We start from the raw sequence: 23,286 nt of genomic DNA on the forward strand, positions 1-23,286 counted from the left end.
GAGTGTGAGCGCTGGTACGAACGTCTTCTTATATAGCCCGTCGTACGCCGTTGTCTCCCACCATGTGGACACGATGTAGGCCTACGAGAGGCCCTACGAGGACCTGCAGAGTCCCACGAGGTCCTGCGGGTCCCCTACGGGGCACCATCAGCGAGCCAGCTACGTAGCGTTCGCCGCCCAAGCGATCGCAAATCACCCCGAGTTCGATTTCCAGGGCCGATAAATCAATGTTTATTGGCCGCGGAGGCGTCGATCTCGCACGCGCGCGCCCGCGCATTCCAGCCTGGGGATGCTCGTTTTTCTGGGCCGGATGCCATTCCAACGCCACCTTTTGAACCCGAGACGACTCGAGTTTCCATCGGTGCACGAAGGTAGCGACGTCGTTAATCCACGTTACACCCTGCAGATCGGAGGGTTTTAACGTCGGTAGACAATGGCCCCAAACGAGATTGCGGGATGGAAACTCGAGGACTACTCGAGGAAGATAATTCAGACGTGGTGAGAGCTTGCGAACGTTTGGTTGTTCTGTATTTTTTTTCTTGGAGTGACGGATCTTGGTTTGATTTCGAGGGATTGTTTTATATTTTTGTATAGTTTGGCACGATGGAAGCTTCGATATTTCTTTTTTTTTTTTCCTCCTGCGATTCTTAATGATGAAACGGGAGGAGCCGTGGATGCGAGGAGCGTAAATCGAGCGTTAACGAGTTCATCAATTCCATCGGCATTACTCACGGGCTCGCGTACGCGCAACAAGTCCGCCGACGGAGGATTTTTCATCGCGAGGCCACGTGGGCGGCTCGCGCAGCTTTTGATATTGCTACTAAACGTGGTATCCAGCGGTCGAATGATCGCCGCGTGCATGGAGCGCATACAGCTGTAGCGCATAAGCGCAGAAGAGGAGTTTCGAGGTAGAAGAGGTCGTTTCGAAGCGAGTTGGAAGTCGAGATGCGTGACTTCGAGGACAGGCACGACTGATGCTTGATGTCGTTACACGACCGGCCATCTTGACGCTCCAGCTGTGACTCGCGGGTCGTTTAATACTAGAACTATCGACGTTTCGACGAAGCTATTTCTACCAGGTCAAAATGACTGGTCTTTAGAAAAATACGTAATAATAGATTATTTTTATATTTACTTTCTTACAAAGGAAATCCATGCTGTGTAACTGTACATTTTTGGTATTAATTAATTTTGTATTATTAATTGATCTGGTGACCATGATACCATGAACGAGGATTGGCACATTTGATCACTTACACATCAATAACGACAACAAGCACAATGAAGAATATATGCCTTGGTAACAAAAATATTAAAGAAATTTCCATTTTAAAGTTAAGTTACTCTTATAGTATAAAGTAAATTAAAGTAAATTAAAGTAGTATAAAGTAAGTAAATTAAAAGTAATTAAGTATTTTATAAAGTAAGTAAAGTAGATTAAAGTAGTATAAAGTAAATTATGAAAAATTGTAGTTAGTTACAATCGTTACAAACGTAGATTTTCTTCTGACTGCATTTTCCGTTTACGATCAATCAATAAATTAGTAATGTTTAACGTTGAAACTTAATGTCGGATTAAGCAAGTATAATAGAACAATAATTTTCGATAGCAGGGTAGAGAATTGATTATTATTTTCAGCTTGAAGAGATGGAAAAAGTTTAATAATATTTAATGACGCAGAAAAAGTTGATCACTTTCTGTAAAGTTTTTGTAACTTGAGAGTTGATATTAATGAGAACACGCAGAAGATAGCTTTATAATTTTACGAGAACCAAGTTTGATATTTACTGTACTATTTACAACTTGAAAGTTTGATTCTAATTGAAGAACGTATGAGATGGTTTCTTGATTTTAACTAGGCGGAGAAGAAGTTCGAAGTTTATCGCATTGCTCGATGTCCCTGAAGTTGATTCTCCTGGAAGAATGTGAGAGATAATCTTGCGAGTTTAACGAGACGAAGAAGAAGTTTAACGTCCTGTATAATTTTTTTAACTTCGAAACTTATAATTGAGCTGCGGATTTTACTCGTAGGGAAATTTAAACATATAAAAATGTATAGCGTGCGCGTAACGTACAGAAACATATGTACAAAATATTCAAAGTAGAATATATTTATAATGCGGATGTGTGAATTATTCCAACGTGTTCATTAAGGACAAAATATACAACATATTTAATAATATAAATATAATATTATTATAATAATTATATATAATAATATTATATTATATATAATAATAATATTTATATTAAATTTATAATAAAATATTTAATATGTCGCAACTTGTTAATATCTACATATTGATGTTATATTATTACATCAACATATTAAAAATACTTACGCTTGCATATAAAAGTAATTTTATATATTTTAACAATTCTCAAATAACAGTATATTTAATAAATCCAAATATATTTAACAGTAACATTTAATACACCGAATAAATAGAGCAATGTCCGATTTCACAATTATCGTTCGTGAAAATGCGAATTCGCAAAATTACTACAAATTCGCCTACATACGATAACAGTGAACAATTATTGTAAAATAGTTGAATAATTTCGCTCGACCATTAAAGGAGGATCAAGCTCGTTTCTCGGACGCTTGCAAACCTCTCGTGTGAAACGTGATCTCAATTAGACCAAGTTCGAAAGTAATTGTCCTTCTGGCAATGATAAGCGACTTTCGAAATTATGAGCTTGCAAAGGTCGGGCCGAAGTCTTTATTGCGCGATGGTGCGCGTTTCGCTCGTAAAACTTTCCACCAGAAATAACCCCTGCGCTGCGTGTCTTTTAACGATTATTTTTTCCATCCCGTCGGCTCATCTGTTCTCTCTCTCTCTCTCTCTCTCTCTCTCTCTCTCTTTCTTTTTTTCTTCTTCCGATGTACATACCAAATGGACGTGGGCACGCGTGCATACAACGTTGTGCAAAAGTCTCTCACGCCTTACCTGCTGTTGATTAAAATTGTCTAGTTTCTTGGAGAAAGGGGAAAAATTAATTTTCATCCGTATATTCAACTGCTAACTTATAATTAACTGTGTGTTACGTGAAAATTCTCTGAAGGAAAATTTACTACGACTCAATCTGGAACCACGTAATTAATTGATAAATTAATCCACAATCCATGATCTCCATTCGCTTTAAAATAAATAAAAACGAACAATTCGTTTTAGATTATTCGATTGATTAAATTTGTTTAATTTATTTATTTGGAAAAAGCAACAAACGAAATGAACAACAACGCGGAGATCGATGCAGAAAGATACGTGGCAATCTGCATCGCGCAAATGGTCTTTCGCGTGTAACCTGTTGGTCGAATCGACACCGGCTATCATAAAAAAAAATTCGCCAGATGAAAATTACGAGCGGCCCTCTCGTAAAAGTTTGGCGTAAATAACCTGGGGATCGTGACGTAAGGGCGAACGCGTTCCAAGCCGCGAACAAAGAGGAAAGAACGAGAATAGCGGTAGCTGGTCTCTTTAAATGTGCCAACCATTCTTGTCGATCTCGATCGCGATACGACCTTTAACCTCTCCTCCCTTCATTTTGCTACCTAACCAACTCTGACTGCCAAACGAGTCGATTCTTTTTTTTTTCTCTTTTTTCTTTTTTTCGATAGAGAAAGATTTTTCCCCATTACGATCGAACGTGTTTCGTTCGACTCTCATTGGATTCGTTGTGCTCGTAGTTTAATAATATATATAATTATATATTTTAATATCTTACCTTTATTATAAAAAATATTAAGTTTTTATATCTTTTATATAATATATATATGTGCTCGTAGTTGATTCATTTATTTGTTTGCTAATTTTGGAAAGGAAGAATTGTTAGATAAAATTGAAATTGGACGACTAAAGTTACACAACGCAGAGCCAGCGAAGGAAAATCAACTCGATCTGCGATTCCTTCCTTTTTCTTTACAAAATTCTTTTTCTTTTTAATCTGTGATTAATGTAATTCCTTGCTTTAGCGAGTAAGGTAAATTCCTTTATTTTAAATACAATTCCGTACTTTTAAAGCTTCGATGCTTCGATTTTTAAAATTATTAAATATTATTATTACCATCATCGGGCTCCTGGACTTTCTCCTATCCGCCATTGTACTTTTTTTGAAGTTTCTGCTCAATTGAAAAATAGCTCCATGTCAGGGAAAAAATGATAAAAGCCACGTGTTTGTTTACGAGCGAAATACGAGCGTACAATACAGTACGGTGAAATGCGAAGTAATGCAAAAATTTTTAAATTTCAAAGTGAAGCAGTAGAGTATCCTCGAAATTTTTATTTCTGGCACGCGTAGTCTTGTTCGTGATTCCGTCCTCGTTGGGGAGGGGAAATAAATTAAAACGTGGGCTCGGTTCTGTTTGTACTCTTCTGGCAAGCAAACAATTCCCTTGCGGGAGAAGTTGGAAAATTTTATTTAAGGGTAGAACGTCTGAGAAATTTCATAAAATACGCGAAAGGGGTCGGTGGAAAAATTCTTCCGGAAGCCGCTCTTTCCGTCTCTCTGTAAAATCTAGAGTACATGTAGTACGGGAAATAATACCGCATAACGCGATTCCATTTCGGAACGTTTCAACTTCAACGACTGCGAAACGTAGAGATATTTTCTATCTTCGTGCTCTTCGGGGAAGATAAATCTCGACTTTCGTCCAACGTTAAAATCACGTTAGAAAATATTTAGGGCCCCCGTCGGAGACCTCTGTTTCGTTTCGATCAGCAGAATTTGGCCGCGAGTAAATGAAATTTAATCAATACTGGAACTATCGAGAATTTACATCAAAGGGATTAAAATCTTGCGATATAGTAATAATTATCTGAGAAACTTCGCAGAATATTTATCAGGATAGAACATGATTAGACGGAAAATGATTGCAATATTATTTTACAAACTCATTGGGAAATATCAGAACGAAAATGATTTTACAAATCTCTTACAATATTTTTGGATCGTGACTTTAAAAGTCCATCAGCGTATTTTTTACAGCGGTGTCGTTAAAACACTGTCGATTCTATCAAAATGTTTTTCTGTTCTTTGTCCCGGGGCCATTTATGATTTTAAAAATCCATCGACACACACACACTCTCTCTCTCTCGTTCCGTACGTACGATATTCTTAAACTACAAATCCGCGAAAATGTGCTTCATTCGGTGCTTTCACAACTACTCGAAAGTTTGGATGCTTGGGCCAAGTTGAAGTCAACATCCATCTCGTCACTTCCTTTCTTGTTCGGCCCGCTACATTGCTCGTGGCGTTAGTTTAGCTTGGTTTACAAGCACGATTAAGCAAATTTTATTCGCGGGACAAAGATAAAAGATAAGAAAGACAACTTAAAATGACAAGTCATTCCTACTGATTGATTATATTTCATTTTTTTTTTTTTTTTTAACAACATTTAAACAAACACAGCGAATCACTTGCAAGTAATCTTTCGATTGCGTTAGTTCGTTGGAGCTTATCGAATGTCTGACAATTTTATAACTATAATTTGAGTAATTTAAATTCTAAGTATATAAGAAACTCGAAATCCAATGAACCTGATTAATCAGAAAAGTCCGAGATCGTATGTCCAATTAGAAACAATTTTATTTGTTACCTGTTCTCTCTCCAATTAAAAATCTCCAGTCAATTAAAATCATCATATTGCTCAGAACTGAACTTACTAACCAAAGTATGATACATTAATCAGAAAAATCCACTCCTTTATCTCGACTGAAATATTAGATCAAAATCACTTGTACCGTTTGCACGTAACTACAGCGTCTCGCATTCTCATTCCACGTTAATTATAAACTAAACACAATGAAACAATCTTAATTGGATCGATTGGGAGCAGTAGCAATTGCAGGGTTGAATTACAATTAAATTACAATTAATTCTAGAACGTGTAATTTAATTGCTCTAACAATTCGATAACAATAATCTCTCCGATTGCAATCGCAAAACAAAATACCAAATGAAATCAAACGTTTCGTGGCATGAATTGAATCGAGGTAATGAAAATCAAAGTAAAAGAGAAAAAAGAAAATCCATTTCCTACTCCAAGAGGGAAGAGAAAAGAAAAGAAAAAAAAAGAAAGAAAGAAAGAAGAAAGAAGTCAACAGCGCTAAACATCGGGATGATCGATCCTTCTATCAGTTTCGTACACGGTCGCGGTGCTTATCGGGAGCGGGAGCGTTACGGGATTTATGGCGTATTATTTGAAATAGTCGTAAATCATCAGGTGGCAGAGCGCGAAGGGCCGATCACAGAGGCTGTTCAAAGAGCGATTCGTCGAAAAATATTCGTACGACGAGCGGCGTTGCGGCCGGTCTCCCCGTAAATCAGCCGGTTTTTTTTTTCAGCCGGTGGCCATCTGGCTTCCGCGGTTGTACCAGAGAGCTTGTACCGATTCGGTGGTCGATTCGCATCCGATGGTCGAAATTCGACGTCGCTCAGTGGCCGGAAGGGGGAACGAAGCCGCAGAAGAAAAATTCGCTCGCGCCGTAAAAGGCCACGTCACGCATCGTGGAACGTTTCGCCGTTTCGTGTGTACGTACATACATGAGTACAATGCTGCCTGCTCTCTGCGCCGTGCAGCTCCTCCTCTTGCGTAAGTATGCTCATTTCTTTCTCGAGAACAACCCGCTCGAGGAAAGGCAACACAATGTCGAAGAAGGTCGTTCTGAATAATTCGCGGCCAGAGGTTTCACGTTCTTCTCCCTCGTTGCGTTTGTTTCGGATCCAGGTTGATTCAAGAAGAACGACCGACACTCGCTTTTCGGACACTCGCGACGACTGATATTTTTATGATAGATTTGGTAATTGGAAATGTTTTTTCTAAGTGTACGAGCTTCCGGTCGCCGAGAATAACTCGCGTTGTAGATTAGTGGGGACATTTTTGAACGATAATAATTTTAATGATGTTTTATTTTGTATAATATTCGAGATTATATGATATTTGTAGGATTAATAACGTTCCATTTTGTATTTTATTCTACTTTGTATAATATTCGAGATTATATGATATTTGTAGGATTAATAACGCTCTATTTTGTATTTTATTCTACTTTGTATAATATTCGAGATTATATGATATTTGTAGAATTAACAAAGTCCTGTTTAGCATTTTATTCTACTTTGTATAATATTCGAGATTATATGATATTTGTAGGATTAATAACATTCCATTTTGTATTTTATCCTATTTTATATAATATTCAAGATTATATGATATTTGTAGGGTTAATAACATTCCATTTTGTATTTTATTCTATTTTATATAATATTCAGGATCGGAGAATCTTTCTCTAGCTTGCATTGCGTTGTTCCGTCGATTTTCTTAGAGACGCTGGTTTCTCAAAAATGACCATTCGCACAGTAATAAATTCTACTTCGCGTATAGTAGCTTCACGTGAAATTTTCCTCTCTCTCTCTCTCTCTCTCTCTCTCTCTCTCTCTCTCTCGAATTCGTGAGGAAAGATTACGTTCATTAGACTGTGACCACGAAATTCAAAATTCGCTGCTGAACCACGATGTCACACGACTATGAATTAAACTGAGCTTAAAGATTCTCAGAATATATTTGAATCATTCGTTCGAATATTTTCCCCGCGGCGTTCTTGCGCAACTTTTAAAAAATGTATTTCCGATATCTCGTTCGACCCATCGTGGAAACCATCTCATCGGAGCCATAATCCCCTTCTTTCCTCCACGCGAAAGTAAAGATAAAAAAGAGAGAGGGTCGGGGTGGAGGGAGGAAAAAGAGAAATAAAAAACAGAAGAGGAGAAACCAAAGGATGATCCTTCAAAACGACCGCGGGGAGTTTTCTTCCTGCTTTCAGCGAGGAACTCGAGTTAAAAGTAAAACGAAGGAGCGCGAGACCGATTGATCTTAATTGATCAGCGAACAGGCTAGGCAACCTTGCGGTTTATCGCGTTTAAAGGCTTCTCGTGGGCGGCGGTGAAGAAAAGTTCGCCCCGGATGGCTGGCCAATCAGCAAATGGAATCGTTAGTTAGCCGGTGGTGATCTCTCTCGGTTAGTTCTTCTTTGTACTACACACGATCGTGCTACACACTGCGCTAGCCGACGGCATCGCGATCCACGAATCGGGTTCACGAGAGTCGTGGATTCTCGCTGTTTATCACACCGCGAGACCACCGCCAGTACTCTAATTAGAGGCTTGTCTGGCATCATTCGAATCAGTGACGAGCAACCTCTGTTCCGTAGCGGGCGAAATTTTACGAATTTTCCACGAGCGTTTCCACGGGGGGGGAGCCGCGACGTGTCTCGAAACAGCAGGAACGTGATCAATCCTCTCGCGATTTTTCATAGAAATTTTCTAAATTCGCGTAGAAATTTCAATAATTTCTCGTAAAATGCACTAATCGAAGCTTAAAACTCTTCTCTGATTCTTGTACTTTATTTTCTCCGACCCGAAGGTTTGCATTTTCTTCGCCGATGATTCTGTTTGTCTGTCTGAAATCTGGAATTACTGCGACAATATTGATGTAAATAATAAATAAATTAATATAAATTTAATATAATTAATATAAATTTTACAAAATTTCGTTAAAAGTGGGCTTTGAAATTATGAATTTATTTGTTGCTGAAAAAAAAGTGTTATACTTGTGTTTGAGTTCGTTCGTATTTTTCACGTAGTGATAATATTGCCATCGAAAGGCAGATTGTGGAGGAACAATTCAAAGTGTATTATCTGGAAATTCTCTAATTTCTACAATTTTGCAGAATATAGTACAAATAAATAGTGATTTCAACTTAAAAAAAAGAAGAAGAAGATATATCAAATAAAAAGAAAAAAATTAATACTAGAATTATAATTATAATTATAATTATTAATATAATTATTAAAATTAATACTAGAATTAGAATTAGAATTATTAAAGAATATATAAATAATATAATATATATAATATATAAATAATATAATAATTAAAGAATAAAAATCGATACTAAGAATTGCATTCATCATTTTTGTGTTCTAATGCGATAGTTGGAAAATATTTTCCATATAATTTTTATCGAGAGGGGAAGACGTATAGTTTGGAATACAAGTGGAAAGATAAATTAATTTCGCGAATCTGTTAATGAAACAATTAACCTTCTTTGTCCTAGCAAACTTTGGAGGAAACCTGATTGACAAAGCAAGTCGCGTGGTGTCTCATAGGTAGCGTAGGCGTTGTTATCAGGCGGAAAGGGCACGAACGGGATTTCGAAGTTGATATTCCTTCTCCGATATTGGATTAATTGCAGGAACAACCGAGTGTCAACTTCTCTCTCTCCGCGATGTCTCTCCGCTCGGAAAACAGAAATCGAGTACTCGCTCGCGGCGAAATAAATCGCTGAATCCCCGCTTAGACAGAACTAAATCGAAGCAGACAAATGGGCTGATCCCCAGACGGGAAATTTTTAAGTGCCAAACGATACATACATGAAAAAAAATACATAAACTGTTTCTGCAACAGACTACGAATCTGAGATTCTTCTGTCACAAAATTTTCTAAAATAAAAAAATCCTCAAAGCATCCTTGGATATATTTAGAAAATGTGAAGTGAATATTCTGGCTATTCTGTGGAAAGTGAAATTCGTTTCTGAATCGATACCTTCGAGTTTCTGTTTCTGCTCTTTCAATTTTCTCTGGAAATGAAGAAATACTGAAGGCCAAACCAAAGAGATCGAATGTGTTAGATGTTAGATATTAGACCAAATATGTTCAGAGTGACTTCGTAAAAAGAATACACTTGGAACTCGTCTTCAAATCGATAGCTTGAAATTCTACTTCTATTTCCTCCAATTTTCTCCAAGCAATCGTGAAAAATCGTAAACTATCAAAATATATTAAAGATACTGAAAGGAACGTCTTGTTTATAAAAGAATATGAAACTTGAAATTTTTATTCAACTCATACTTTACACTCCGAAACTCCATTTCTATTCTCAATTTCAAAAATTGTGAATCTTCCTCAAGCCAATTTTTCTAAATGTCGAAAACTATAAAAAAAAGAAAATACTCTTAAAAATACTCGTCGTTTGGAAAAAAAAAATGAGCAGAAGTACAACTTGAAGAAATAGATACATTTCTCTGGAGCTTCGTACAGGAAATTTTAAAGTGAAAAATTGTGCACAATGCACACAATAAAAAAGAGATTCTATTTTTTTTTTATTATGCCTTGAAAAATATAAATATTTGCATAAATAAATCCGCAGCCTGGTTATTACGTTTCCCGTTATCGAGCTATGTCGCGTTCGCATAACGTATGCTGGCCATTTTATCAGAGGTACCGGCTGGACGTTTCTATTATCTCGAGTGCGAATCGTCGTTCCTTTCCGCCTTCGTCGTCTTGGCCGGGCCCCGTATCATTCGCGGCCCCGTAAAGTAACAGTAACCGGTCGCAGAAAAATGACGACCGGCAGAGACACGCGCGCCAACCTTCTCAATGCCGCACTCCTCTCTCTACAATTTCAAGCACTCCTCTACTGCTCTACTCAACCTTTAGGGACCATTGAATTCTTTAAATGTCGCAGGGTGGGAATTTCGTGGAAATGTTTCGAGAGGAATATAGATCATTTCGAGTTTGAAGAATCGGGGTTTTCCGGATTGCTGAGAGAATTTTGTAACATAGAATCCTGTGAAATATAGAATTTCTTAAGAGGAATATAGATTATTTTATGATAAATTTGAGGAAAGAGATATGTATGTGAAGAAGTGAATAGTTACATTTAAAATTTAGTGGTCATTAGATCCTCTTAAGTATTGCAAGAAGAAATTTATTTTATGATAAATTTGAGGAAAGGGATATGTATGTGAGAAAGTGAGTAGTTACATTTAAAATTTAGTGGTCATTAGATCCTCTTAAGTATTGCAAGAAGAAATTTATTTTATGATAAATTTGAGGAAAGGGATATGTGTGTGAGAAAGTGAGTAGTTACATTTAAAATTTAGTGGCCATTAGATCCTCTTAAGTATTGCAAGAAGAAATTTATTTTATGATAAATTTGAGGAAAGGGATATGTGTGTGAGAAAGTGAGTAGTTACATTTAAAATTTAGTGGCCATTAGATCCTCTTAAGTATTGCAAGAAGAAATTTATTTTATGATAAATTTGAGGAAAGGGATATGTGTGTGAGAAAGTGAGTAGTTACATTTAAAATTTAGTGGCCATTAGATCCTCTTAAGTATTGCAAGAAGAAATTTATTTTATGATAAATTTGAGGAAAGGGATATGTGTGTGAGAAAGTGAGTAGTTACATTTAAAATTTAGTGGCCATTAGATCCTCTTAAGTATTGCAAGAAGAAATTTATTTTATGATAAATTTGAGGAAAGGGATATGTGTGTGAGAAAGTGAGTAGTTACATTTAAAATTTAGTGGTCATTAGATCCTCTTAAGTATTGCAAGAAGAAATTTTTTAAGAGCAATTAGGGATCGTTTCTAGTTCAACGAAAAAAAAAAAATATGCTCAAAAGTAAAGTGTAGTGGATTTTAATCCAGTGATTCTGGTTACAAAGGATTAAAACGTGAGGCTATGTTACGTTTAATCTTATTTTACACGGTGCGGCATAATAAATCAATTGTTTCCTTATCTGCAACTTCGAGGGCAGCGTCTCTATCGCACCACCGAATATTGTCACTATAAACATGGCACGGCCATCGAGATCGACCGCAAACCCGATCGTTCTCACGTGTAACGAATTAAACTGACCATCGTGAGAAATGAATGTACCGATAAATGCCACTTTACGTTATTCGAACGCCGATACTCTGGTAAAATATCAGAATCTAAAATTGGAAGTGTCGCGACACATTCTCTTAAAGCAGATACAGATCCTCGTTTTAAAATCGTGCAATTGCTACAATTACTCGTATTTTTCTGAACTTGAATACAGATAACGACTGACAATTTGTTAAAGTAACAACAAAGCAATAATGATTATATTATCGACTCGACTGAAATACTTAAACTAAATGTAAGGACATTTTTTTTTTTTGAACAGGCTTGAAAAAGTTTCGTAATCTATCAGACATGGATTTCCAATTAGTTGGAACTGTCTTATAATGAGTCGATAATGTTGAACATTTTTTCAAAGCTCGTTATATTCGTTTCTTCTTAAACGTGAGTTGTTGGAACAAATAAAGCGAAGAAAGTGGACTGGCAAATGCCAATTAACCTCGATGACGTATTGCAAAGAGATCCGTCAAGCTTGTAGATTAAAAAGAAAGAAATTGGTAGACTCATAAACCTTTGCTCTGCGACCTCTGCAAGTCACGTATGCATTCTGCTCGCGGAGAGAAAAAAGAAAAATAAAGCATCAATTAGGTTTCTACATTTAATTTTGAAATAGCTTGCTAATGAAAAAAAAAAAAAAAAAAACTGAAGGAAAAAATGAACCATTAAGATTGCAATTTAAATTGGAGGACCAAAATCTAAATAGGAAGAGTTAAAATGTTTGTTGGTAGAAAAAGAGAAAATAAAAACGACGTGTTTACATAGCATGACGTTATGAAATTTTATTTTAGAAATGAAATTTCAATGTAAACCTTGAAATATTCAAAATTACAACGTGAGTATATTAAGAAAGTTGGAAATTGATGGAAGTTACGATGAACAACAGTAATAAATTATTTCTGTTTTATTGATGTTATATTATTTCGTCATACTGTTCTATAATACGTGTAAATTTATATGAAAATAAAATATAGGTGTATCGAAAGTAACGATTCGACAATCAAAAGAATTCTTCGAAAACTCTTCAAATAAATTTTAAAGAAACGATCTATTATATTAAAATCAAATATGTTTATCGTTTTGTACATAATCAAAACGATAAACATATTGAATACGAAAGAAACAAGAGATCTTTATAAATCGGGAATAAATTAACAGGCCTGGAACGAGAACAGAGGTTGTAAAATTTATAAATTGGTCCAAGAAGAGGAGAGACTATTAACTTTCTGCGAGAGCGGAAAGAATCGGGGGAATTATCGGGAAATAAAGAAACAAAGTGAGGAACGGATCGAAGTGGTCGATAATGAGGTGATTTTATGGGATCTGCTGCGCGTAATCTACCGACCTCTCCGCGGCTCGTTCGTCACGGTACGCCTACACGCGCGCGGACAAGCGCGACCATGAGCTTCGACGCGTATTAAGAGATACACGCGAGATACGTTCAACCACTTCTAATTGCGCCGCTCATCTGACCCGAGTTCCTTCACCTTGGCCGTGCACTTGACTTGGCTGGAAGGTGATCCGGATTCTTCGGCGTCTTTTTCTTTTTTTTTTTTTTCTTTTCTTTTCTTTTTTCTCCGTCCGCGTCGTCCTTCTCCTCCATTATCGTTCCTTGTGAAATCAACAACGACACGGTTTCGTAACTGTCGAGCGACGTCCCGAGTTGAATAAGCTTGCAAGTATGCACAGTGGCTTGCGAAAGTGTTCGCTTATATAACACGGTATCGTGTCATTACACGTTTGTATTACTTTTTTTTTTTTGATAACTATTACACATTTATATTACAATAATTTTTAGCCATATACGTCACGATAGAAAGTTCTTATAATTGTTCGAACATTCTCGTGAAAACAACTGTATAGAATAAGTCAGCACGAGTCTTTCCAAAAGCAATCACTGAACAATTACATCTCTTGTTTCTACTTCATTGTCAGTGTTCATACATGAAAAAGTGAATAATTTATCTCCATGAGTTCATTTACTGTAACCTAATGATACAGAGGATTGTAAATTCTAGAAAATAATTTTTGTAACGTAATCACTTTTCAATTTCATTCATTTGGATAGAAAAATTAATCTGCATCTATATTTTCAAAGTATTTTAGTTTAAGATATACCAAAAATATAAAATAATTAAGAGACTTTGAATCTCATGATTCAATCACCGCGTTGCTTTGCGGAATGAGTGTCCAAATTAAAATTGTACAGTAAAGTCTATGAGAAAGCGGCACAGCCGAGGAGTGAAAGAATTTATGTAAAAGAATACCATAATGGACAAGTCTCGTGAAGTATTTCAAGTTTTTCGTATAAAAATTCCATTGACCTTCCTAAGCTTCTTCCGACCATACATTTAGCTGATGGAGTGGTTTCCTCAGTTTCGCATTTTTGTCAAGGGAGAATTTGAAAAATTGGAAGAGAGGGTGTTATATATTGGCATCGATGAGGAGGTAACCGACGTGTCGCCCTGGGAAACTCCTTTCGGGAAAATTGACTTCGAAGTAGTTTGAAGTTAAGCTTCTTATTTCGGCGGCTCTGATTTCCCACCGAGAGTGCACCGTGTTCCTATTTGATTATTCCTTGAACTCTAGATATTCGCTTAAGTTTCGAAGAAGATTTCTAGTTTTCAGGTCTTAACGAGGGATTTCGACTTCCCTCGAATTTTCCACTTTTCGCATTTTGAAACATGCCGCGCGACGATTTTCCCCAGAGAACAGAAAATCTCACAGAAGAACAGAGAAAAGTACATCTGCTCCCAGAATAAATATCTTACGGATCCTTCACTTCGCGAATGTAAAATCACTTGCAGAAACTCCAATTCACATATAGCTTCTTTCATAAAAATTTCTGCTTTCCAATGCCGATGTTTTACTGTGAAACATGCGGTACTTAGACAAGTCGCGCATATTTCGGGAAGAAAGAGGAAAGTTTATCACAGTGTGTCGTCGATAGTTGGATCCCTTCATAATCGCAGTATCTAAATGGAAGAGGTATTAAACAACTTCTCTTAAAGCTCTCCTGTCTAGCCACAATTGAAAAGCGGTACTCAATAACGCGAGTTCAGAAGAAACGAAGAGGGGAACACAACGCGTTGACCTTTAATGGATTAAGGGGTAGTAAAAATCAGGGAAACACAATCTCCAGGCAACCTGCAAATGCCGAGACATAACCACTAAACCGCCGATTCCCGGCTACGGAAGAACCACAGACAGAGGCTTGCCTGACTATCTCTCGACGGCTAGATGGAAAACGATCCGCGGAATTCATCGGCGTGGCTGGGAAGAAAAGGAGGAAAGGACGTTGGTAGATAGCCGGAGCTAATCCAACGTTTCATTGGACACGCGCGCCGCTTTAATGCCGTAATATATTCCGGATAATGGGAAGCTGAATGGCGTTCAAGGTCAAGGGTGTGCAGCGCATTTCCCATAGGAACCGGGTGTTCCGTGACAAACGCCGTCGTCCGAGGCAAGTTCTTCCTGCTTCGATACGCCAAAAACAAGCAAACAGGACACGCCTGTGTAAATACGACGACTGGACACGCGACGATTCGTCGGCTGTCCGTTTTCTAATCGGCCGAGGATTTCTCTTGCGGCGACCAGGATTCTCTTGGACGATAATTATTAATAACAATTTGGGCGACAAGTGATGGTAAATAATAATGATTTGATCGTTATCGGATGTGACTTGTAAAAATATTGTTGTTACTGCAATTATCAATAATTAATTATTGATCAATGTTATTAGTATCATTTGTCGATAATAATTTAATAATAAGTAACATCGTTACTACGACTAAGAATAGAATGATTATAATTGTTAACGACTGAAAGATCAGGTTAATCAAGTTTAAACCGAGACAAAAGCAAATTTTAAAAGTGAACTTTCAAATGATATTTCTGAATGTTTTAATTGTTTAAAGATTATCTGATGTTTAAAGTATTAAAAGCGTTAGAAGGGTAAAAGGTGAAAGTGTTGGAAGTGACAAAAGTGTATAAAAAGTGAAAAGAGCATTGCAACCAAACGTTGTGACATTATTCTATGCGATCTATCCTCGATCGCGCTGCATGGCACTAAAATGGTTAAATAATAATAACTTGATCATTATCGAATGGGATGTATAGAAGTTTTATTATTGTAATTGGCGAAACTTTAGCTATCATTCCCTTCGAAATACTCTCTAAGTTGATACAGGGACGAGGCAATCTCGAGTCCATTGTCGAATCATACAACCGCATATTCTATCACGTCCATATTCTAGTAAATTACTGCCGACACGTATCACGATATTCATAGCTCGTTGATATTTGGCAGAGTGATACAAAGGTATAGACTAGCGACTCGCAAAGCCATTAAACTTTGTCTGATACCGACGCTGAGATACCGATAAAGTCCAGCCAATTTTTGTTTGCACGGTAGTATCCATGATAGTAACAAAATTCAAAAATGGACTTTGATTTTTAGAGTCGGTGCGAAATCTTTTTACAAATACACTTAAAGTAATATGACTTAAATGTTAAAGATTTAGTTTTTAGGTGTCATAATAAAAAGTATACTTTCGACATTCTGTGCACTTTTGCATTTTCTTCGAATATTGAACAAACACGTATCGGATAGGACAATCAATTTGGTACTGTTGAACAAGAGAATTTGTTGATAACCGAGACTTGTGATATAATGAAATTTTGTTAATGATGTTAATTCAATTACGCAAGTAGACATTGTAGGAATTATATACGTAATTGTAAGCAATATTGGATTTCGTCTAATGGAGTATGCAAATTGGTCGAGTTTCTTGATTACATTGTTGGATTAGATTACTTGTAAGGAACTTGAGCCCCTGGAGGATTGAAGAGGTTTCCCGCAATTAGTTTTTATTAATTGAGAATGAAGTGAGTTTCGTTGTTTCTTCCTTGCAGCATTTTCTGGGAATTGCAGTTGGTTTTCTTTTTTCGGAAATTTCTTCTATCTTGAGAACGAAAAAGTTCTATAACTAACTTCGTAATGACAAAATTACAAATCGTTCCTCGTGTTTTTGTGTTCAGTTCTATTTTTCACGTTTTGGTTTTATTTTTCAATACGCGTGACTCACTTGACATTAAATTTTAATTAAATCTTTAATTATCGTTCAATAAGCTGAATCGATGAAATTCTAATCGATGTAAGATCGACAAATAATCTTAATAATTTCGAGCCGACACATGCAACAAACATTCGTCTATAAAAGAGGAAGAAATCAGGAACCAGGAACCAAAGAACCAGTTTACGCACAAAAAATCATTTTTATTGTCGAGCATGAACAGCGATCAATAATTCAACGAACGATCGATCGTCGAAGTGATTTTCAATGCATACAATGACAAAGGCGACGAAGTATTAAAAAAGAAATAATAATAATAATAATAATAAAATAGTGCGCCAGTAGAACGAGCTGTCGACCAATCATCGATCGAAACTCTCGCCCTCTGCTCGCTAGCGACCGATCATCCGGAGGAACACGCCTCTGAAGCATTTCTCTCTGGATCAGCAGTCACAAATATCCCTTAAGGTCTCATCATCTCACAAATCAGTTCGTTTCCCAAAAAGCACGCGCAGAATCTTCTTCTTCAAAAAAAAAGAAAAGAAAGAGAAAAAAGAAAAAAATTCTCGATCAACATCCCCAGGTTACATTTAACGACACATCTAATGAAGATAAATCGGTACGCCGACGACAGGATGAAGCTGGGCAATAGGTGCGCTCTTGACTAGCCACGCTGGTTCGATGTTCACCTGCGAATTCCCGTGAATCTGACTGATCCCATGACTGGAGATGGATGTAGTGACGGTGGTGGCTGCAGCCGAGCTGGCTTCCTTAGCGACCGGCACCACTGGAACCAAATTTGCTTCCTTGGCAATCGGTACTTCGTTGACCAATCTAGCGGTAGCAGGTGCTTCATCCTTGTTCTCCACAGCTGTATCTTCTTCTTTAGCAATGTTAGTTGGAACAGCAGAGACAACCTCGGCGTCCTTAGCCTGCTTAGTGAGTCCATGAATCTGACTGACACCGTGGCTGGAAATAGACGTGGTTACGGACGCGGTGCCAATTTGAGCAGCTGGTATGATAGGTACAGCTTCCTTGGCGAGCACGGATACGACGGGGAGCGAACCGCCAGATATGATGGTAGAGGCAAGAGGAATAACCGCCGGAGAAGACCGAACGACGGTCAATGGCGCTGGATCTATCTTAACCGCGTTTTTCAGCTCGGGTCCCTCGATGCCCAACTGCTTGTGCAACTCTATGCGGTTCTCGTGGTAAGTGGGCGCTCGAGCCAGCACCGGCAAGTCTCCCAATATGGTTTGCACCGGCAGGATCGGCTGCAGATCGACCGGTTTCGCCTTGGCCTCGCCCTCCGTCACGTCGAGACGCGCGTTGTTGTGCACTTGAACTTGGCTCTGATGCGAGGTCGCCAACGGAACGCCACTGGACAGTAACAGAGGTTGTAACAGAGTCTGCGACGATGAATCTTGTGCGCCGGCCTTTGGAAGATTTTCGGATTTCTCATTCTGGTTAGAACTGGCGTCTTCGGATTTCTCATTCTGATTAGAACTGAGACTGGCGTCTTCTAAGCTACGTCTTCTGCGGCTGGTTGCTTTGTCCGCGCTCCTAGCGAGGATGATGTGAGATAGTTCGTTGTTCGAATTCTCGTCCGAAGGGATATTTGTCGCGGCCACGCGGAATCCGTTCTTGTCAGCGACGTAGAACGCTGATTGAAGGATTCCATTGGCGTCCACGTAGCTGTAGGATCCGCGGAGAACACCGTCGGCGTCTTTCACTTCCTCTTTCGCGGATGGTCCACCGGCGTAGCTGTAAGCATGCACGCCTGTCCTCGTGTCTTGGAACTGATTGAACACCGGGATCGGGCTGGACAAGTACGCGTACGGAATCAGGTTGAGCGGTGTGCCTGAGACTAGGCTCAGAGCCAGGATCAGCGGAATCTGAAAAGTGAATCTTACTCAGTAACGAGATTAGGCAGGGAAGAGTTGAAAAGACTTAAAAATTCTTGAACAGCTTGGCACATCGTCGTTGTTCAAATATCTTTGTCTCTCGGAGAGATGACAATAATTTTTTAACACAGTTTTAGAATTACTGAGGCTGAGGTTTACAAATTTTGGAGCAAAGTGCAAGGTGAATTTCAAGATGTTACTTCCGTACAAAATTTTTGTTCGAAGAGAAGATAATGATTTTTAAATACATGTATTTAAGAGTTCTTTGGCATTCTTCGAATGATAATGCTTGATTATTTTGGGATTGAATACTTTATTACTCTTCGTATTTAGTAAACTGAAATTCCTCTAAAATATTTTGTAATTTCCAGTCGCTAAAAATAAATACTATTCTATCGAGTTATTTATATATATATATAATATTAGACTGGCTTTTTTATATATTAGCTATAAAATTCATTGGAATAAAGGAAATTTCTTTGGAATATCTATGATTTCTAAAAATTTCCTAAGAATGGAAAATTCTATTTCGATATCAAAAATCGTGACAGTTTCAATTTCGAACTGGAATCCGAGGGAAACAAATCTTCCTTAGGATAACGGGCTCTAGAATCCTCTCAGGGTTGACAATTCGACGAATCGTAGGTCGAACTTTACGAACGATGGGTATTCTCGTCGCGTCAGAAAGGGTGAGTTTATACTTGCATGAGATTCGTCTCTCTTTACGAGCCAATAACAGGCGAACGAGTGGCCACTGTAGCACCTCGAAACGCACAAAGGTGATCGAGCAACTCGTGGAAACGAAAACGCTCTTTTTGCATCCTTTACGTTCTCTCTGGCATTGATTTTCGTATTGTGACGGTCATTTGACTTTCAAAAACGTGAAACATCCGCAATTGTGACGAAAAACATTTCCCACGGTGCTTTTGTTTTTAAAGGCACGAATTTGGAAAACTCTGTCACAAACTCTTTTCGTGTGAAAGACGGAATTTAAAATTTAAAAAAAAATAATTATGGACTAAATTATAATTATAAGAAATAAATATTAATCGCTAAAACAATCGATTCAACATCCAATATATATTCAATAGCAACGATTCATAACTAAATTGTGAATATTCCTGCGCATTTTTAAAAATATAATTAAAAGAACGAAATTAAATAGATGATAGTATTACGTGCGATCCGTAAATTTTTTCCATCTTCAAATATGTCTTAAAATTCGCCATCTATTCATCAGTCAGACAATAACAATAGAAAATAATAATAACGCAAATCACAATCTCTCTGTTGAGAAGATTGTTTGATCTCCTCTTTCACCCCGATAGACGGTCGTCAAATTCTAAGCTCTAAACAAGAGAAATTTTAAAAGCAGGAAGCTACAACTTCCATTCTTCCATTAATCTTCGTTAATTCTCCGGTAATTGCCTCCCAATCGGCATCAATTTTTCACGAAAACTCTCAATTTCTTAACAGTGAACCACACCATAGAAATTCTTCCCTTTGAAAGTATCTCAGTCCTCTCATATTCAATCTCCGAGTTGATCCAACCAATTGGACTCAGCTGGTCCTTGGTCCAATAAAAGAATGAAAGATCCAAGTAAAGTATCGGGGAAATGCCACTTACCAGCGACTGCATCGTGCGTTCGGTTAGTGTATTCCCTGTGCGAACCTCCTTGCTCGACGAAGGACTGTTCGGGCTGTGCACCTTGCTTCCGATCTGGTTTTGACTTATATACATAGCGGAGGGGACGAGCGAGTGTCTTCGAACCAGGAACCCGCGGAATCGTCGAAGGACAGGCGGATCCGTTCACCGAATACTCGGAGACGCGATTCCTCGATCCGAGATCCGGCATCCTTCGCCACGCCCTTCACTTCTTCTTCTTCTTCATCGGCCGGCCGTTTATTTGCTCGTCTCTTGTTTTCTCGCCGCTTCGGCTTCGAAACTAGATCCACGTTTTCTGTAATGGGATACCAGACGCTGCTCGCGGACACGAATACTTTACTCGATGGTTTGTTCCATTGGAAGAATGGAATTAGTTACCAGGCCGGCTGGAATTTGCTTGAGGTTCTACAAGAGTAAAACTATCGAATAATGTACGTACGTCGGGACAAAGTTGGAGGAATTCGAATGACTGATATACGATATGGAACAATACACAGCGTAAAGATACTAATCGTTTATATTCGCGACGACACTCAGAAAATGCAATATTTGAGTTTATCACTGTGAGAATGTTGCAGAGACAGTCCTTGATCAGTTACTGTGAAAGTCTTTTTCACTTATCTTCGTAATTTAGTCGGTAGACTTATTCTGATCTTTTCTTTAATACTATGTATAATGCTGTATTCTATAAATGTGCCTTACTATGAATTTTATCCTGATCATCCTTGCGAACAAACGAGCATTGACAAAATGCAAGAATGTATTACTTTGAATTGATTAACAAATTACAGTACTGTTCAGAAACCGCAGTGATGTGCTGCTTTCTTCGCAATTGAGTGACATAATTTACAGAAAATTTTCAATAATGAAAAGTTCAAGTTCTTACTACTTTCAATGCATTTATCAAATTGCTGAAAGAAAGAATGAGAAAGTATCTGTTTAACCCGAAAATTAAATAAAAGAACAAGTTACACAATGGATTTCAATACTTTTGTAGTATCGTAATTAGTACCGAATAAAAGTACTGAGTTTTAAAACTATTGCTTCTAGTAGCCTTCTAATCAAATAATTAAAAAAATATAATAAAGCAACATTACTTTCACCAAATATAGAAGTCTCTCTGTATGCCTTTCTTGAATGGGTCCTCGTGGACACAATAGAACGCGTGATTGCGTTCTTCCATGCCTTTCGTGGCAACAGTTTCATCGTCCTTGGTCGTAGTATTTTACAGTACGGTAAAATTGTTTGGCTGCCGCGGCTTTTTTCCTCCTCAGTCGTCCAGGAATCCTCCCTTGTTACAATAAAATCGCCACGCCAAGGCTATTCTCGATGACCCGGACGTGGCCGATCGAATGATCGAACGAACGTGGTTATCCTGTGTTGTGTATCGCGAACATCCTGGTTCTGGATTGTAATGGCGACGTGTTACCCCCGAGAATTATTTGTCAGTGTCAACGAAGACACGCGGCAAAGGCAAGCAGAGTGCTTCGTTGTGCTGTTGGAAGATGCTGCAGGATTCTTCGATTTCAGTTCTAAGTGGTAACTCTCTTCTTGATCTGTTTTTCAATTTGCAAATATATAAGTATTTGTAAATGATTGAGTATCTATAGGAAGGTTGGTGGAAAATCTTTGGAGAATCGACATTTTTTTCGTAAAAATAATGATAATGAGTCTTCTTTTTAAAAGATTTATGTATTTAAATATTGTATAAAGTAGCTTTTTGTCGGTCCTCTAAAGATTAAGAGAAGAGAAATAAAGATATTAATATGTTTCCTAAAGCTATTGTGAATTTGTAATAGTTAATTGCAGAAGTTTTAACATTCGTCTCAATCCTTTTGATGATAATTAATTAGAGTCTTGAATTTTATGATTTGTAAGATAAAATCTCCAGTTTTCTCCAGTGTTGAAATAGTAGATAAGACATTTGAATTTAAAAGAAGGACAGAAACGATAACACGTTCTCTTGTACCAACGTACTTTGGTCTCTTATGGGGATTTCTTGCCGTTGGTCGTCGCCCTATGGAAAGTCAGCGTACATAACTTTGTGTAGGCGACGGTGGTCACTCTCTGGTCCCCAGATATCGAGCCTTGATCACCTTGATAGCCGTTTGTTCTTCAGCTACCGAGAATTGCCAAGCACGCACGTAGGAAGTGACAACACTCCCTCGTAGGCGAGATTCACTCGGCAAAACCGTGGACAATCAGGGAGCAGATACCTGTCTACGTGAGAAACCTGAAGTATGACTAGGAAAAAGAAAATAAACGTGGAAAAGGCAGTAGAACAACGTGGAAGCGTGATAATTGTAGAAGAAGGAACTGTGATAATCGTGGAAGAAGGAACCGTGAATAGTCGAAGGAAAAGACAAAGTACCTCTGTTTCTTTCTCTTTCCCTCTCTTCCCATTTCTTTATACGTTACTTTTGCTTACAATGTTATTGTAAATTAATATTTTCATTCTTGTAATGAATTAAACACATAAAGCTAAAAAAAAAAGTATTAATTGCAATGCATTGCTGATGTATGTAAAATTGCGAAGACTATTAAGTGGAAGTATCGTCATTGTCTTTTATATTTAATCTCAAGGCACTATTTTTAGATACATTTCGATAGAGTGATTCTTAAAATTATTTTACTGAAATATTCTCATCTATTTGCTTTTTACTAAATCATTAATATTCTATACTCAATTTTATACAAGTTTTTGTCATAAAATAGCTTTAGAATTTTATTTATTACATTAATACACTAATTATATGCCTGTTATGCTGTAAATGTTACAAATTTTACGAAGATACGAATATATAGTGAAGAATTCCAAGACGCCACGGCCAGCATAGCATTTTCAAAAAAAAAGAAAAAAAAAGTGCTAGAAGCCACTTGGACCACGCCTACACTTCTCGAGATCCGGCCA

General features: G+C 37.6%; 1 protein-coding gene across 1 annotated transcript; it reads right to left on the reverse strand.

The window, feature by feature from the left end:
* Window positions 1-17,359: 17,359 nt before the first annotated feature.
* Window positions 17,360-20,580, reverse strand: LOC122531713. The gene is given in 3 exon segments (XM_043659856.1): window positions 17,360-18,700; window positions 20,337-20,469; window positions 20,471-20,580. Coding segments are annotated over 3 exon segments (1,521 nt in total). The 5' UTR covers window positions 20,566-20,580; the 3' UTR covers window positions 17,360-17,407.
* Between the last annotated feature and the right edge of the window lie 2,706 nt (window positions 20,581-23,286).

This window comes from Frieseomelitta varia, unplaced genomic scaffold, assembly GCF_011392965.1.
Source record: "Frieseomelitta varia isolate USP_RPSP 00005682 unplaced genomic scaffold, Fvar_1.2 scaffold_138, whole genome shotgun sequence".
NCBI classification, from domain to species: domain Eukaryota; kingdom Metazoa; phylum Arthropoda; class Insecta; order Hymenoptera; family Apidae; genus Frieseomelitta; species Frieseomelitta varia.